At 25.9% G+C, this 17,538-nt stretch overlaps 2 protein-coding genes across 2 annotated transcripts in view; one reads left to right on the top strand and one right to left on the bottom strand.

The window, feature by feature from the left end:
- The window catches only part of LOC129972872 (SKI2 subunit of superkiller complex protein-like), a 33,032-nt gene extending 21,610 nt beyond the window's left edge, over positions 1-11,422 (bottom strand). The window contains exons 1-10 of the mRNA XM_056087172.1: positions 11,294-11,422; positions 11,051-11,161; positions 9,713-9,822; positions 9,455-9,572; positions 7,515-7,698; positions 6,231-6,418; positions 5,860-5,916; positions 4,126-4,260; positions 2,952-3,097; positions 2,090-2,236 (exon numbers count right to left, since the gene is read on the bottom strand). Coding sequence (XP_055943147.1) covers positions 2,090-2,236; positions 2,952-3,097; positions 4,126-4,260; positions 5,860-5,916; positions 6,231-6,418; positions 7,515-7,698; positions 9,455-9,572; positions 9,713-9,822; positions 11,051-11,161 — 1,196 coding nt within the window. The 5' untranslated portion in view covers positions 11,294-11,422. The remainder of the gene's footprint in view (positions 1-2,089; positions 2,237-2,951; positions 3,098-4,125; positions 4,261-5,859; positions 5,917-6,230; positions 6,419-7,514; positions 7,699-9,454; positions 9,573-9,712; positions 9,823-11,050; positions 11,162-11,293) is intronic.
- The window catches only part of LOC129972873 (nuclear transcription factor Y subunit beta-like), a 149,180-nt gene that overhangs the window by 100,226 nt on the left and 31,416 nt on the right, over positions 1-17,538 (top strand). The window lies entirely within an intron of this gene.

The raw sequence follows: 17,538 nt of genomic DNA on the forward strand, positions 1-17,538 counted from the left end.
ATATCAACTAATAAACACTTTTAATCGACATACTGATAAAATGAAGAGTTTGATTCTCAATGACAATCATAGTATAATGTGACATTGATGCCATAGTGTAATGTGATTAAAATGCAAGATAATATTTGCATTAGATGCAATATCAGAAAGAAATTAATCACAGCAAAAATTAGCAGGTTAATAAGAGAATATTAGTTTATTTCATCATTATCTTTTTTCCTATTAGCAGCAAGTAAAAATTAATGGAATCTACATTAATTTATAGGAAAAAACATTTTGTAAAATTTTCAAGAAAAATGCATTTATTATTAATGTATAAGATTAAAAGTAAAAAAAAAAGGGGGGAATCAAATAAATTATTCAAGTAATGTATTTAATACTGACTTTAAACTTAGGTGACTAAGAATTGCAAAAAATCCTTGCAGCATCAGTTTTTAATTGCATATTAATTTTGGTAATGTTTTTATACATCCATTTCAACTTCTGTGGAAAAGATATTACAGGTAGAAAAGTATTAAAAAATCTTAGAAAATCATTTTTAAAAAAATAATAATACTGATATTAATATACAGCATCAATAAGGAAAATGCACTGCATAACTTTTATTTCTATTATGTAAAAAATTAAACTCTAAATAATTTGTAAAAATGTTTTTAACATAACTGTTATCTCAATTATTTAAAAAATTAAACTCTGAATATATTGTAAAGTAAATATTTTGTTTTTGTCATGTAAAAAAAAAAAAATCTCCAACTATTTGAAATTTTGAGAAACACCAAATTTAAAAAAAAAAAAAAAAAAACACATCTGTCAAGCAATATTTTTTTTTTTACTTGCATATTTAACAGAAAATTAAAAATATCCATGACAGACTTGACAATGAAGATTTGCTTATTCTTACAGTTTTATTTATTCATAATGCATAATCAACATACAAAAAAGAGGATAATGTTAATATCACAAGAACTTCTCGAAAGTAGACTTAGGGGCAAGATAAAACTTGCACTTGCCCTTCTACATTCTGTTTACAAGTCAACTATGCAATTCAAACCTTCAAGGTTAATAATTTCTTGAAATGTTTAGTTAAATAATATAAATTAAGTGAAACCTCAGCATCTTTGCTTTTCAAAATGATATTGTTTGTACATTTTTTTAATTAATGTTATGTGAATATCATACAGAAATGATTTACATACCAGTTTTCAGAGAAACAATCTTTTTAATACTACTATATAAATTTTCATACAATTGTTCTTTAATTTAAAAAAAATTTTAAGATTAATTTTAAATAAAATTTGTAATATTGCTTTAAATCGTTATTAAATTCAGGAAAATTGTATTGCTTTTCAAATTTTTTGTGTTTTTGTCATTGTTACAGTTACAGTAAAAATATTGCATTATTTGGGCATTAATACCAAAATAGAATATTTATTAATGTTTTGGTTTCAGGCTTATTAATGTTTTGATTTTATGATCATAGCACACATATCATTAAATATATATGCAAAACAATCGAAGATGTTAATTTCTCTCTCTGTAATGTTTAGTTCAATTTTCAGATTTTCAAATAATTGAATTCTGAGTATAAGGTTGTTAAAAAGTAATTTTTACCATAAAAGATCTAAGGAAAAAAAAACAGAGCATTATGGGGTGCTTTTTTTTTTTTTTTTCTTTCTTTCCTTCTTGGTCAGATGCATAGACATTAAAACAATGAAAATGACACTTTGATCACGGCAATAAAAATGATACGGAAAAATTTCTACTGTCATTACAACAAATAGCAGGAAAAAATGAAATCCTTATGGTTGCTAGACTTATGCCAAATGATTCAAAATATGGAAAGAAAAGACAACAAGGATTTGGCGACCCAATAAGTCAATTAGTTATATATTATTTTAACCTTTGAGCACTGTATTAAATCATTGCATTAATTTAAATTATTTCTGTTTTTTAAATTATCAGGGCCTGAATTATGAATTTTATTTTTTTAAACTAAACTTTTAACATTATTTATCATTAGCATTATAACAAAAACTCATATCCATATACAATAATAAAATGAAGTAAATTTAAAATAATTCTGTATTACCTCAAAATTTCTGTAGTCATAATCAGACAAAAAGCAGCAGGATTTATCTGCACATCCCCAGTTATCAACCCAACATCTTCAAACTTTTCTTTAAAATCTCTATACTTCTGATTGGAAAGAGCTTTTATTGGAGATGTATATATTACTCTGAAAGAACAATATACATGTTTTCAGAAAAAAGTCACAATAAATAACATATGACTCTAAACTGGAAATGTTTTTAAAAGATTTATCTGCAGTTTTAAAAGATTGATTAAACAGTACTTATATATTAATGATATGGCATTAACAAACTTTTGGCTAAACTATATGCCAATGGTAAGATTTAAATATAACCAAAAGTTATTAGACCAAATGGATAGAAATTAACCAAATCGATGATTAATAATGAACTGAAAAAGATCAACTTTCATTGAAGAACATAATCAATAAATTAACCTGGTATATCTGTTAATTATTTAGATGGTCAGTTTCTGGTATGTGGTTAATACATAAGTATCAATTAAAGATCCATTTATATTTAATAAAAAAATCACACAGCGAATATTATAAGTAGTTTAATATTTAATTTATCATTAAACCATACAATAAATTTATTAATATTAACACCAAATATAAATTTATTTTATTCAAAACCTAACATTTACAAAAAAATATAAGAATTTTTTGCTCAAAGTTAAAATTTGATTTTTTTAATAAAAATGAGAAATAATCAACACATTTTTAAATAAATCATTCTTTTTTTTTTTGTAATTTACTAAAAATAAATTCAATTATAATATTACAAACTACAGAAATGATTTATTAGTAATGCATCAAATGTCAGTATTTCAGGACAATAGAATAAACTTTGTATTCTCACCTGGCAACATGTTTTCTTGCTAAGGCAATCGCATATTCAGCAACTACTGTTTTACCTGCAGAAGTATGGGCTGCAACAAATACACTTTCTTTCTTTTCCAAATGCAGAACAGCTTTTTGTTGAAAAGGATCAAGTGTAAAATCATACTGCAACAGCAAAGATAATTAAAAATGTTGCTATCTTTGACAAAATATAAGTATCACAATGTATAGAAATTATTATTGTGTATATGTACGGATCCATTATTAATCCCCCATCACAGCTTTTTCTTGAAAATACAAAAAAAGTGTGAACACAAAAAACGACATTTAAAAACATGAAAATTTAGAAATATAATTTTCGCCATATGACAAGAAATTTAAATTTTAATCATAAACAAAATAATACAACTTTCATATTACTTTGTGTTGCATATTAATTTTAGAAGAAAAATAACAAATTAAATCAATTTTAAAGATATGTTTAAACTTAAGATATTATTTAAGAGAATTTATACAAAATAAGGGAAAATTCATATTTATTGAAGGAATTTTAAATAATTAAACAATTTCATGGGTTTTTTTTAACTTAAGCCTTTTTTTACAGAAGTTCAATAGAATTAATTTAAAATATAATAATACTAATAATAAATAAGTCATACAGTAGCTGCAAATATCTTAAAAGATTATTTTTAATGAAATTACAATATTTTTTTTTAATTTTCATTTTCACTGAATTAATCCGCAAAATATCTAAAATGCAATCATATGCCAAGAGAACAATGGCATCCCTAAAGGAGGAGATGAATAAACACAAATGTCAAAACAAGACAATGTGAACAACACATATTATGCATTAGCCAATGAAACCAGTCAACTAATGATTAGATTAATGATTAAGCTAATTAGTTAATACTTAGCTTAATGAAGTTGCAATTGTAGTTTCCCCTTGTAATATACTGAATATAATATCTGTTATTAAATAGTATAATTTACCAAGATTTTGTAATCACAAACATAAAAGCAACACACAGCTCCAATAAATAATTTAAATAAAGTTATAGAATAAGGCAATTTCAAACAAAAACTATAATTGGTATAAAAAAGTAAAAATCATCTATATTTAAAAAAACTATAAGAGAATATTCAGCACTCTCTTTAAAAAAAGGAAGAGAATAATGCAAAGAAATGCATACAGTCATGGCCATTTCAGCAACTTTTTCATTAAAATCTTCAACTGATCGACTTATATCATCAATAACCGCCCATTCGTAGTTCGTAACAGGCTTCTTTTTCTCAGTTTCACTGATATTCAACACTGGTAATGATGTCTGAAATTATTTAAAATCATTTAGTATTGCATAAATTAAATCAATTATGATCTTTTTACTGTCAACCAATAACATTTATACATAAAAATGATTAGTTTGTCAAAAAATTTAATTATTTAAAAATAGATAATAGTAATAAAAAAAAGAAAAATGGACTTATTATTTAAACAATTTTTTTACAATGTAAATTATAAAGGAACATATATACTTTAATAAAAGAATAACAAAACTGATATGATTATGTTTGCAAACGTGAAGAAACATTAATTTAATAGAAATAACTTAGTTTCATCAATCATGTTAGCATTTCAACATTTAGAAATTTAAAAAATAACAGTAATTGGTATTTTTATTCATATTAATTTAAAAATTTAAAATCAGTTTTTAAGATATTTACAGATACATAAAAACAGTAACAAAAGAAAAAAAATTGAAAATTATGGATTTCTATAAAAATACTTAAATAAAAGTTAAGAAGCCTAGTTTTTTTTTTTTTTAATCTATCATAATTTTAATATAAAATTAAATTTTTGTTTTACACTTTTAGTAAAATTAAACCTTTAAACTTGGAAATCGTTAAAGAAGTTATCAAGTATCTTTTTATTCAGAAAATATTATTGATTTCGTATTTTGTTGAGTTCCATCTAAAATTTTAGAGATTGTGGAAAAACTTTTTTAAATAATTAGCTGTATATATTTCACAACAATAGTTAATAATTAAATCACATTCAAATTCAGCATATTTAGATAAGCTTAGACAATAAATGAGTTTCTAAAATTTTTAATTAAAAATATTTTATTGATAAAGATAGCAGTACAATTAGTTTATGGATATAATATACTGTTTCCTTGTTTTTAAAAATAATTCTTTTTCTTGCAACTTAAATTCAAAACTAAAATACTTTTACATTAACTTTAAAGAAATGCAAGCTCCTGTTCTTTCCCATGCCTCTAAAAAAACTATTACTGTAATTTAAAACTGCCCGAAATTGATCTCAAAATCCTATAAATATTGCAAACTTTAATGAAATATCCAGTCAACTCTTTTTAAAGAAATTCCTGTTTTGAATGCATAAAACTAGTCATGTTTTTGTAACAATCTCGTTCTGTTTTTAACCTTCACAGTGATCATGTGCACTGAACTTCTATAATGGTCATGGCCCAGAACAATTTTAAATATTATTTCAAGGGTAATTTCCACTTTCATTATTTAATGAAACAAAGATTAATTTTGACTGTAATCTATCCTATCCATTAAGATTACAATAAATTAATTTTGGATCATCAGTGACTGCGAGCTTTTTTTTAAGAAGGCTGAACACAATTATATAGTAAACATACAAACCACACAATATACATATATACTAAAATTACTGTAAATCTCTATGCTTTTTTTTATAATCAGTAATAAAAAATTTTTTTACAAAAGTCTAATTTTCTTATATATATATGCAATTATATAGCTATGTAGATATAAAAATGTTATTAAAAAATGGAAATTTTTTAAGAAAATAATTTTATTAGACAAAACAAAAAAAAAATACTTTTATATATTCTATAAAAATACTAACCATGATAGAAACTTAATTACAAACTTACCAATTTCAAAAAGGCATCTTCAGCATCAGATGATTTATCTGGTTGTTTGAGTTGGGTCTATAAGAAAGAAAAATAAAGATTAAAAAATTTATCTTTGTAACAAATTTAAATTTATAAGTATATAATTTTAGATTAGAAAAATATGTTTCATAGAATTTATTTCAAAAATTAAATTTTAAAATAATGCCAATTTTTGAGAAAAAGATAAAATATTCACAATTCATTACTCAGCATTCAGTACACTGAAACTGAATTATCATAAACTCTAAAATCAATATAATTCTTAAAATATTAAGAACAACATAACAGTATTACATTTTAATATTAGACTAATTCTTAAAAAAATGCTCTTTTGTTAAAATTTCATATACCTGTTCGAGATCCACTTCTTTTTTATCTTCAGGCTCAGTCAAATCTTCCAAATCAAGATCATCATCCATGGCCAATAATTCTGTGAGGTTAATTTTTTGAGGCTGAGTATGAATGTAATCAACTTGATCCTGGGCTTTCCTTTCAAATTTCATTCCACATTTGAATCCAGGAGGAGTGTCAAGAAGATCTGTTGATAGAATATTGACTTTTAAAAAAGATCAATATACCAATTAAAACCCCCCAAAAAGTTAACATAAATGTTTAAAAAAATTATAAAAGAATTAATATTTTCTCAGAATGGAAAAAGATACTGACATCCAATATTCCAATATCAATATGAACAGATAAAATTATTATTATTTAGAAAAGAATAGAAAATTATTTCACTTATATTATTTTTAGAATTTTTTTTTTTTTTTTAGATGTGTCCCTAATGGGTGTTATTGATAATAAAAAGTAAGAATATTCAGAAACAATAGTTGGCATAATAAGTTTCATAAGGGAAAAAAAACTTGACACTATAGGGTGACTCAGAAATTTGTTTGAATTTGCATTTTACATTTTAAAGAAAACTAGCAGTTATGGTAAGATTAATAAATAAACAAATCCTATTTTATTTATAAAATAAATATAATAGGAGGACAAAACCTTAAAAATTATTATTATTATTATTATTACCAATGGTTCTTTTTGATCAGCAAATGAAAAATGAAAAATTTAATAATACTTAGCAGTAAAAAAAATTTAAAGCTTCAGAATCTCTTTTTTCCCCTATCAGTTAATAATTTAATACCCCAAAACATAAATTTAAATATGAAATAAATCAGAATTACAGAATATTTAGAAGATAAATGAGAAAAATTTAAATAGGAAATAAGTCAAATTTATAGAATGTTTATAAATTAAGTGAGAAAGAAGAAAGACTTATTGGATGTTTGTCTTTGCAACTTATATCAAGAAATTTAAGCTAATATATTTATAAATAGAAATCAAAATGCTATAATAAGTTTTAAATTTGTGACAATCAATATACATAGTTGAATCTGAGCAATAGAGATTAAATTATCTGAAATCAATAAAATCATAAATTATAACATATCAAAAATTTCTAATGACTTTAAAAAACATTTTAACACAGAATACTTTGGTTTTCAATATTTAGCAGGAATAAAAAAAAAAAGGTAAAATTTAAAGATTGACATAAATATTAAATAAAGTACTAAAAGATATGAAAAGCAAGTAAGAGACATTAAATCGTTTGGAATAATTATGCCATAATTCACCTTCTTCAAAAAGTGAAGCATCCAAACTCTCTTTTTTCAATAAGTCAGCCCAAGGTTCGTCCATTCCACCAGGCCAAAATGGAAAACTACTTGTGCTACCTCTCACTCCTGCATCAGGAGGACCAGGAGCTCTGGATAATGATGTTGATGTGTTGTGGGTTCCCTCAAAGATGTCTTTTACTTCCTAAAAAATTATTATAAAGGATTATATCTTTAATTATAAATATTTATTAATGAGTGCCACAACTATAGAACAGCAGAATCAAATTACGATCTGTTACTCTTTGAAGACCATGCCTCCTATAGTCTTAAAGGAGCCCAGACCCAAGATTGTTGTTAAATGATATAAAAAAAATTATAAATAAAAGAAAGAAGGACCAAAATGATGAATTAAGTGTAAAAGTGTTAAGTGCTAATTTTAAAAAAAGGAAAATTACAGTTCTGTTAAATGAAAAATAAATAAGTAAGTAACAATATGTTACTATGTTTTGTTTTGTTTTTTAGTTTATAAAATCCTACAAAATCAACAGTATTATAAGATAATGATTAATTATAAATTAATTAAGAATTCATTCATAATTCTGATTAATTATGAAAGAATTAAGATTTAATAATATCTAAAGAAATACTTTATAATTAGAAATAATGAGTTTCATTTTCTATCAGCACTGTCAGGTGTCTGTTATTAATAGTTTAGAACAGTTTGCACATAATGATGTGGTAAATACATTTTAAGTATTTACATGAAATTTGTTTAAATTGTACAATAATTCATAATGGAAGATCAATTTTTATTTCAAACAAATATATAAAATGTATATATAAATATTACATAAACTTTATAATTATTTAAAAATAAAGACCAGATCACATTATAAAAAAATATCTTCTGAATAAAATATTCAAAAAATGAAATGGAAGGGCAGGACAATTTACATTTTCAGGTCTGAAACAATGGCACTTTCAATAATTTTTTTTTTTTTTGCATTGAAGAATTGGGTTATGTGTTTGGACCAATAATAAGGCAAAGGTCAATGAATCAGTAATTATTTACGTAAGAACAAATATTTATGTAATATCTGCTTTATGGACAATCAACAAACTTTAATAGAATTCCTTTTCAATGGAAAATTCAATTATCCTCTAATATCTTCAATTTAAACTTAATAGATTCGATTTTTAGATTTAAAAAAATTTAAAATTTTTAAAAAACTTCCATGAACAATATTTTTTGGTCATAACTCAGCCCAAAAAATCATATATCATAAACAAATAATATTGTTTATTGATTAGAGAATAACCCTAAGTATCCACTCTAATCATGTAATTTTAGACTGTTTCAATGGTCACTTAAAAATAGATCTGCCAATCAATGAATGGTAATATCAAGAAGCGTTCTAAAATAATGAAATTTGAAACTTAATAATTTGGTCAATTTTGGTCTGAGAATAGTTTATCATTTTTGTTTAAAATGATATTGTATCAAGAATGGTTTTAAAAACTATGATTAATAGGACTAGGAGATATCATAAAAATTAAGATATAATAATTGTTTTTAAAAAAAGGACTCAAATAACATTAATTATAATTCTTTAAATTATTTAGAATAAAACCATATGTCACTGAAACCAATTAGAAATATAAGCATACACTGGCAGTTCAGAAATTAATTATTAAACTAAGATTAGAGTAGATACCCTATATGATGAAATATATGTGTAAAATGAAATAATAATCTCAGTTAATGAATAATTTAGCAAATGCATTAAAGTCTGCTGAAAATAAAATGTTTGAAACATCTTTAATAATGATAGAAATCATTAGATAAAATCTGTTTTAAATATACATAAAATATGCAGAAAATAAAATGTTTGAAACATCTTTAATAATGATAGAATTCATTAGATAAAATCTGCTTTAAATATATATATAAAACATACCTCAGTGAAACCTAACAGCTTTCCAGTCATCATGTCCCTTCTTACATTCAAAGTTGTTTGAAGAGGACATAAATTTATAGAGTAAAGAGAGGAAACATTTGGCTTAATAGGAACCAATCTATAATTTTAAAAAATATAATATTATAAATTTAAGAATTGTTTGCATTTTAAAAGAAAACTACCAAGTAGTTTTAAATAAGGATTTCATCTCATTTTTTAAATTAAGCATTTTTAACAATGGAAAAACCTTTAACTTAACTTTGCACAGCATCCAAATGAAAAATAGGCAATTTTTCAGGATTTTCTAAAAATGAATTCAGCATAGTATTGGTATCAGGAAGAATTGGTGGAAGCCCACATGGCAATTTCTAAAAAAAATATTATGAAATAAAATAAATTTTTGGCACAAACATATTCTAAAAAATATATTTGAAAATTTTATTAGATTATATTGATACAAAAATACCTTTGGTATTGGATATATTCAAAATACAATATATAAAGTTCTTAAACCACAGAAGAAAACTAAAAATTTATATTAAGAATTAATGTCATTTATATACATATATAAGTGAAAAATTTTTAATTATAGGGTTGAATCATATCTGAAATTCATTAAATATGTAAAAATACTCAAATAACATATACAAAAATATCAAATATTGTTTATGATTTACATACAACATTCAAATCTTGCAAACCAAAAAAAAAAAATCATTTTTTTTTTTTTTTAATTTAAACAAAGCAGTTTTTAAAATAATCTCTGGAACAGTATTAACATTTTAATAAAAAAATAAATTTTCAGAAAAATTCTGGAGTATATGAATCAATCTCCCATTTACACCTTTAAACACTAATTAGAATTCAATTTATAAAAATTACATTAAATACAATTTGATTATTCCAACTATTAATAAGTTATACATACATTCAAAAGGTATTCAATGCCAAAGAATTTTTAACTAGCCAACAATATGTCAATGAGCTTCCATTGACACATTGTTAAATTTTTATGGACAATGACATATGAAAGACAACTAAAAGTCTATATTTCTTTCCCACTGTTGAATGATAATATTTTTCAGAAAAATATTATATAAAATTTATAGAATTTAATCCATACATGTGAGTGAATGTTCAGATATGACAGAATGATCAGATATGACCCAAGACTTGAAATTCTTGGGTCATAAATTAGAATTGGTCATAAATTAATTAGAAGAATAAATTAGCAAGCAGTTTAAAAATGAGATTTTAAGCATATCAAGTGCAAAATGTGACATGTTGCCCATGGAATCAGTACTTAAATAAATAGTTAAAAATAGTTATATTGGAAGAAAAAAATTACACGAGTTTTTAAAGTTACTAACTAACTTAGATTACTTGGAAATACAAAATAAAATAACATTAATATTTGTAATATTAAAATCAATGCATGAATTGTTTAATAAATGAAACTGCTAACTATAAATAAAATATTGAAGTATGAAAACTTCTTCAATATACTAGGAAATTAATAACGTATTCACTACTTATTTATATATCTTTCCGTTCTTTTCATTTTCAAGTTCACGTTTTATTTTAGAAATTATTTACCGAAGTATTCAATCGGTTTTTCCCCGAAACCGGCAGCACTTCCATTTCTCCATTTTCTCCCAAAGGCAAGACTTCCAAATCTTTTGGAATTTCAAATACTCCAATATCCATCTAAATTTGGAAGAAATAATGAGTATTGGGACTTCATTTTATGTATTTGATCTCCGAATACGGAAACCGGCATCTCAGTTTTTGAAATTAAAAGAAAATGCTCTTATGAAGATGACACGAGAAAATACTTACCGTCTTTTAATAATCAATATCACAGATTTATATTAAGTAGAAAATTAAAATATTTATCATAATTTATTCGTAAAAGTTATCACACGAATGTCTAACGTGCCAAGTTCTGTTTTAAAAAGTAAACAAAACTATTTGGCAGACGAAACAATATTGTGTTGCCATTTATACAACCTAAATTTATACTTTTTATATACTTTCTCATCTGGTTCCCTTTCTGGCGTCTGATTCTCAGTTATAATGACGATACCTCCATAATCATTTCACATAGAAATAATCCAAGATAAAACTATTCTGACATTTGTTTTTAAACAAGCATTGCTATACACTCACTTCGCAAATGTGTTGGCCACAATAAGTTTAAGGATAATGAAGTTAGAAATGTAAAGAACGAGAACGAAAAGCCTTGTTCCTTTTTCTTTTTCTTTTTTTTTTTTCTTATGCACTTACCACTACTAATTTTAAGATAATGGCTAAGAAAAGATGAGGTAAAGGTATACTTATACAAACAACTGAGAAATTACTGACTGGACCTAATGTCTTTCTGAATTATTCGCTCACAGCTATACAGACAGACAATTACAAAAATTGCTTTAAGTTTTAGATGTCGAAACCTCAAAATAAAACGTTTTTTTCTCTTCTCATGCAATAAAAAAAAAAGTCAGAAAGACAAACCGCACAGATAGCTACAGTTTACAAATTTGAAAAGCATATCTTTAAGTAGCATAGCAAGGATAAGAATTGTCCGTAATTTTTTTTATTCCTCCTTCCTTTTGATCCCTCCTCCACCTGGTATGGTGTGAAAGTTTAAGGAGGAGGTGCCAGCTCAGTATCATTTTCGTCATCTGAACACGGTTCAAAATTACGAGATCCGTCCCAAAATATCCCTAGTGTTGCTTTAAAAACGGGACGTTAATGTAACTAAAAAGGCTCTCCTTGATCATATTTGCTGACTTATAGATTCAATAGAAAATTAATGATGCAACAGATGCTCTTTTGTAATTCTTTTATCTACATAATAAGTTTCCGATCTGAAACAGGGAAAATCTATCGAATATGTTTGTGGTCATTCTGTGCGATAAAAAATGTCTATGATAAAACATTATAGTTTGAGTCATGTCTTTACGAACTTTTCTATAGCGATATAACCAGCAAATAATATCTTCTGAACTACAATCAATTCTTAGAAAATCCTTATCATTAAATCCTAATATGTGAGGACCACTAGATCACAGATCTGAGTGGTCCTCAGACTGCATTTTTTTCCTCTACTTTTTAAATTCAGTGGATTATTATTTTTATTTATTTATTTATTGAGGAGTCGAGAATCTGATTTTTACAATGCGGTTTCTCTCGGGTCGTTTTAAAGCAATAAAATGTAATTTTTAAAAAAATCAAAATTAGTCAGGTAATACCAGGTCCCTATGCCATCTGTCACTCAAAGATAACATTTACCATGCAGCATCAAGACAGACTGCACCCAATTTACCTTCTTAAATGGAATAAGGATTCATGCATTTGCTTTCTTATTTAGTTTACTTATAAAAAAAGCTTCATGAATTGCTTAAGAAATTTCTTGGCGATTGTAAAATGGGTAAAATTCTTTATGTTTTTATCTGTGAATTTTTACTTGAACAAACTAAATTTGCAAATAAATAGAATGTTTGGAATAATTTTCAAAAAATTTAAATTATTTGGATTATTTTTAAGAATTTTAGCAAAAAATAACAGTAGCTATTTTCTCATGTGAGAACACTAAATATTTGTTATCTTTGCGCCCTCCCAAGACCAACATTCATTGCATCAGAACCACTTTTTACCCGTCCCCCACCCCCACCTCTCTTTCTACGCCACCGAAGTTCCAAAGCCCTTAGGGGGATCAATTGCTATATTAAAAATTTCTATACACTTTAAGAAAACTTTGACTTTTTTCCACCATAACATCGAAACATATTGTCATTTCACTTTTTAATCACATCTATCTGTCTTGTGCTGTTACCAGTTTTAAAATTAAGTTGCTTTCTTCAGACATTTTCATTTTTTTAGTATGTTAAATGAGAGCAAAACTTTTAATATTCTCAAAAAAAAAAAAAATACGCATTATCTAACACATTATAAGTATACACATTATAAGTATTATCTTTTAAAACTGTTGCAACATTTTAATTGGTTGGTCTAATTTTATGTCATATTTTAATACTTTTAAAATTTTAATACATCCGGTTGACATATTAATATTATATGGCTTTTTTTACTACTATATATATATATGTAGCCCCACGCCAAACCCCCAACCTGGAGGGCCAGGCATCTTGAATTATAATTCCCAGAAGGCAAGGGTGCACAGCTATACCTCTGGACACTGTGTATTCTGTTTATTCGCCATCTTCTCCATGAAATTTAATTATTCCTTGAGGATAACAGCCTTTGTCGTTATATCCTACACTGTAGGTAAGCACTCCTAACTTGAGAATAATTTTAAATACATGCTGATAAAAAAGAACGATATCAGTAATTTATGATATAATTTGATAAATTTCAGCGCATTTTGGTTGTTTTAAAGTCAAAATGGATGGGGAACTCTTTCCCAGCCCGGAGCGTCACATTTTCTGCCTTTTACAATACTGCCAAGTTGGGGTGAAACAGAGTATAGGAGGTGTTGGTAATACGCACGCCATTGCTTTGCGTGCGGGCAGACTCAGCAAGCTCTCTGTCAAAAACTCGTTTCTAAATTGTAATTGTAAAGAATTGTAATTAATTGTAAAAAAATTGTAATCACCCTAATAATGGCAAAACGTGAATACAAGGAAGCATTTTTAGAATTAGGTTTTACTTGCATTTATGATCGAGGAGTGAACAAGCCGCAATGCGTGTTGTGCAGTGAAATATTAAGTAATGAATCGATGAAACCGAACAAACTTAAAAGACATTTTGATGCAAAACATAAAATTTTTTCCTTTGAGGGAAAAGATCGTACTTTTTTCGAAAGAAAAGAAGCCAATTTAAAAAGACAGCGTTTGGATGTACTAAGTAGTAGTGGTTTTATAAATTCTGCCAAACAAGCTACACTTGCTTCTTTTCATGTGGCTTGGCATATTGCAAGACAAAAGAAACCCCATAATATTGCTGAAAAACTTATAAAACCTGCTGCCATTGACATGGCACGTATCATGTGTGGAGATGAAAGTTCAAAGAAATTACAAAAGATACCATTATCAAATGATACAATTCGTTTACGAATTAATGATATGTCATTTGATATTAAGAATCAACTTATTTCTGCTATAAAAATTGCTGGTTTATTTAGTATTCAACTGGATGATTATTATTAAATCTGGGTCTTTATTATTAAAAAAATAAATAAAAAATTTGTAAGTTAAAAAAAATAATCATCGTAGGATTGAAGATTTTTTTATATATATTTCTCAAATTTGGGTCGCGGCTTAAACAGATTAAGAACCACTGTCCTACAGTGTTTACATACAAGTACCCATTCCATGATATCTGAATTTTTAATAGTTGGAATTCTATTTTTAGTTGTAACTTTTATTAATATAGGATATTATATGAGACCAAAGAACTTTTGCGTAGTTTTCTCTTGATATTGTTAATTTCTTAAAATCAAATTCTTAAAAACCAGAATGAAACAGAAACTCATTATTTCTCTAATGGCTACTTACTTATTTGCGCTAAATTTAAGCTCAAAATACTCAATTTATCTCTTCTAATAATAAAAATAAATGAGCATGTGTGTGTACGTGCGTGCTTGTGTGTGCGCGCATTTGTGTGTATGTGTGCACGTGTGTGCGTTCGTGCATGCGTGTGTGTGTGTGTGTGTGTATGTGTTGGCACACTACAGGCCATATGACCTAAAGCTATTAAACTTGGAACATATACTCAGAGGGTTGAAATGCGCGTGTCAGCGATTTTTTTTAATTTTTATTAATTAAAATTAAACTTAATTTTGGTGTTTTTCCTTAATAACACCTGAAAAATTACAGCACAAAATTAATTTTTGCATATTTATAACTTAAAAAATTATGTTTTAATGACAACAATTTAACTGCCACCAATTTTTTTTTTTTTAAAATTTTGACAATACTTTTTTAGAAAATTGTACATAGTTTACATGAATAGATTTCATTTTTGCAATGAAATTCAAAAAAATTTCATTATTTCACATTTAATCGTCAGATTTCGCTACATTTTTAAAAGCCAAAGAAAAAAATTCTGTTTAATATTTACATAGTTTAATGAAAAATGAAATGAAATATTTACTTGTTTTCTCAAGTTAGATTACGCTGATAGTTATATTTTTAATATCACTATGATATCATGGAACTTGATTCTATTAGGATATATGATTTATAGGCAGAATAGATACAAGTTTATTAAAATAAAACGGCTGTTACATCTATCAAAATTTTATACTTAAAAATATTTTCTTGGAGAAATTATGAACTTTAAGTTATGCATTAAATATTTATTTAAAAGTAAATACATTCAATATTCCTTTCAAACTGACTGATCGCCAAATGTGGCTAGTACTTAATTCTTTTGCATACAATGTCATTTCAGACATGCGCATCAAATTGTTGAGTTTTTAGTTTTGAATCTGCAATTAAGTAAAAATATTAAGTAATTTAAAATCCAAAAATGCATTAATATCTCAAATGCTTCTTATATTATTACAGAATTAAAATAACAATAATTGTCTCAAATAGAGTGTGTTATCTAATTAGGAAGTTAAGTAAATTCGTAGACCAAAGAAGTTATAATAACATGCAGTTATTTATTAATTTTTTAATTTTAGTTGTTAAGTAAACGAGAGCTGTTTGTAGACAGAGCATGTAATCATGAATCTAAACTTACTGCAGATGACGATATTTGAAATGGCACTTTAAATTCACACTAACAGAAGGTCATCTAATCCTGACAAATTCATCGTAGGCAACGCTTCCATAAACTTGAACCCATAGAGTTGACACTTTACGGGTCCGTACTACTACTAGTGGCCCGTAGAGTGAATAGTAGCAAAATGAAACCTACACATGCTGTTCTGGAGCCTATTTTTAAGTCAATTTTGTTATTTCAAGCTTTTAAAATAATTATTTTTAAAGATATTTAAATATACATATAAAAATAATGCAACTTCGGCATTATTGTTCACTTTGTAATCAATAACTTTTAAAGTAATTATAACACAAAAATTATCCATGTATCATCTAAAGAACAAATAATTAACTTTTTAAGGATATTAATTTAATAGCCATACATTTTTAAAATAAATTTTTAAAAATTAGTTTAAGAAGTGTGTAACAATGCCTCCTATTGTTATAACCAAATTCAAATCAGTTTTATTTTTTAATCAGATTCATCCCTCATATTTTTGTCATTTTTAAAGTTATGAAACAAAAATTTCTTTCTTTGAGCGTTAACACCAAGGCAGAATTTCCATTTCCGCTTTCGCTTAGAAATATTCATAGCTTTTAAACATGCACGCATAACAATTCATTGAAGTTAGTTTAATTGCTCTTTCTATATGCGATGTTTCGTTTAAATTTCAAAGATTTTCAATTTACCATGAACGCCTTATACAATAATTTTGGCCTAATTAATATGTAAGAGATCATGGTAACTATATATGGTACCTACCAAAGGAAGAAAATCCTAGGAGGAAGAAGAGGAAACACTATGAAATATTTTTTGTCAGGCACTCAAATACCAAAAAGAAGAGAATGGTATCATGATGTGATAACAATGCTTCGTTTAACAATGGAACGGGAAGAATGTTATCCTGATGGTTACTAGACTCGTACATAGGGATTCAAAATATTGAAACAAAGAGAGAGAGACAGAGAAATGGATTTAATTATTGGCTGAACAATCAGATAATACAAAATGAAATTGTTGAAAAATTATTTTATTAAGTTTAAAATGCTATAAGCACGCAGATTAATATTATTTTTATCCTGAGCAAGGCTGTGTGTGTGTGTGTGTGTGTGTGTGTTTCAGAAATTATATACTTTGAAACTTGGAAGCACACAATTTGGAAATTACAGTCTAATCATTCGAATTTCGAACTGCAGCTTCATTGCAACTTTAATTTCTAAATTGCACAGGCTATTATTTTTTTTCTACGAAATCAAAACACTGTGTCGGCAGATTGTTTTCAAAAACAATATAAACTCCGAATACTTTCTCACTGTCTTTTTTTTCTCCCCTTCCTTTTTTTTTCCTCCCCTAAC

The sequence above is a fragment of the Argiope bruennichi genome, chromosome 6, assembly GCF_947563725.1.
Source record: "Argiope bruennichi chromosome 6, qqArgBrue1.1, whole genome shotgun sequence".
In the NCBI taxonomy this organism is placed as follows: Eukaryota; Metazoa; Arthropoda; class Arachnida; order Araneae; family Araneidae; genus Argiope; species Argiope bruennichi.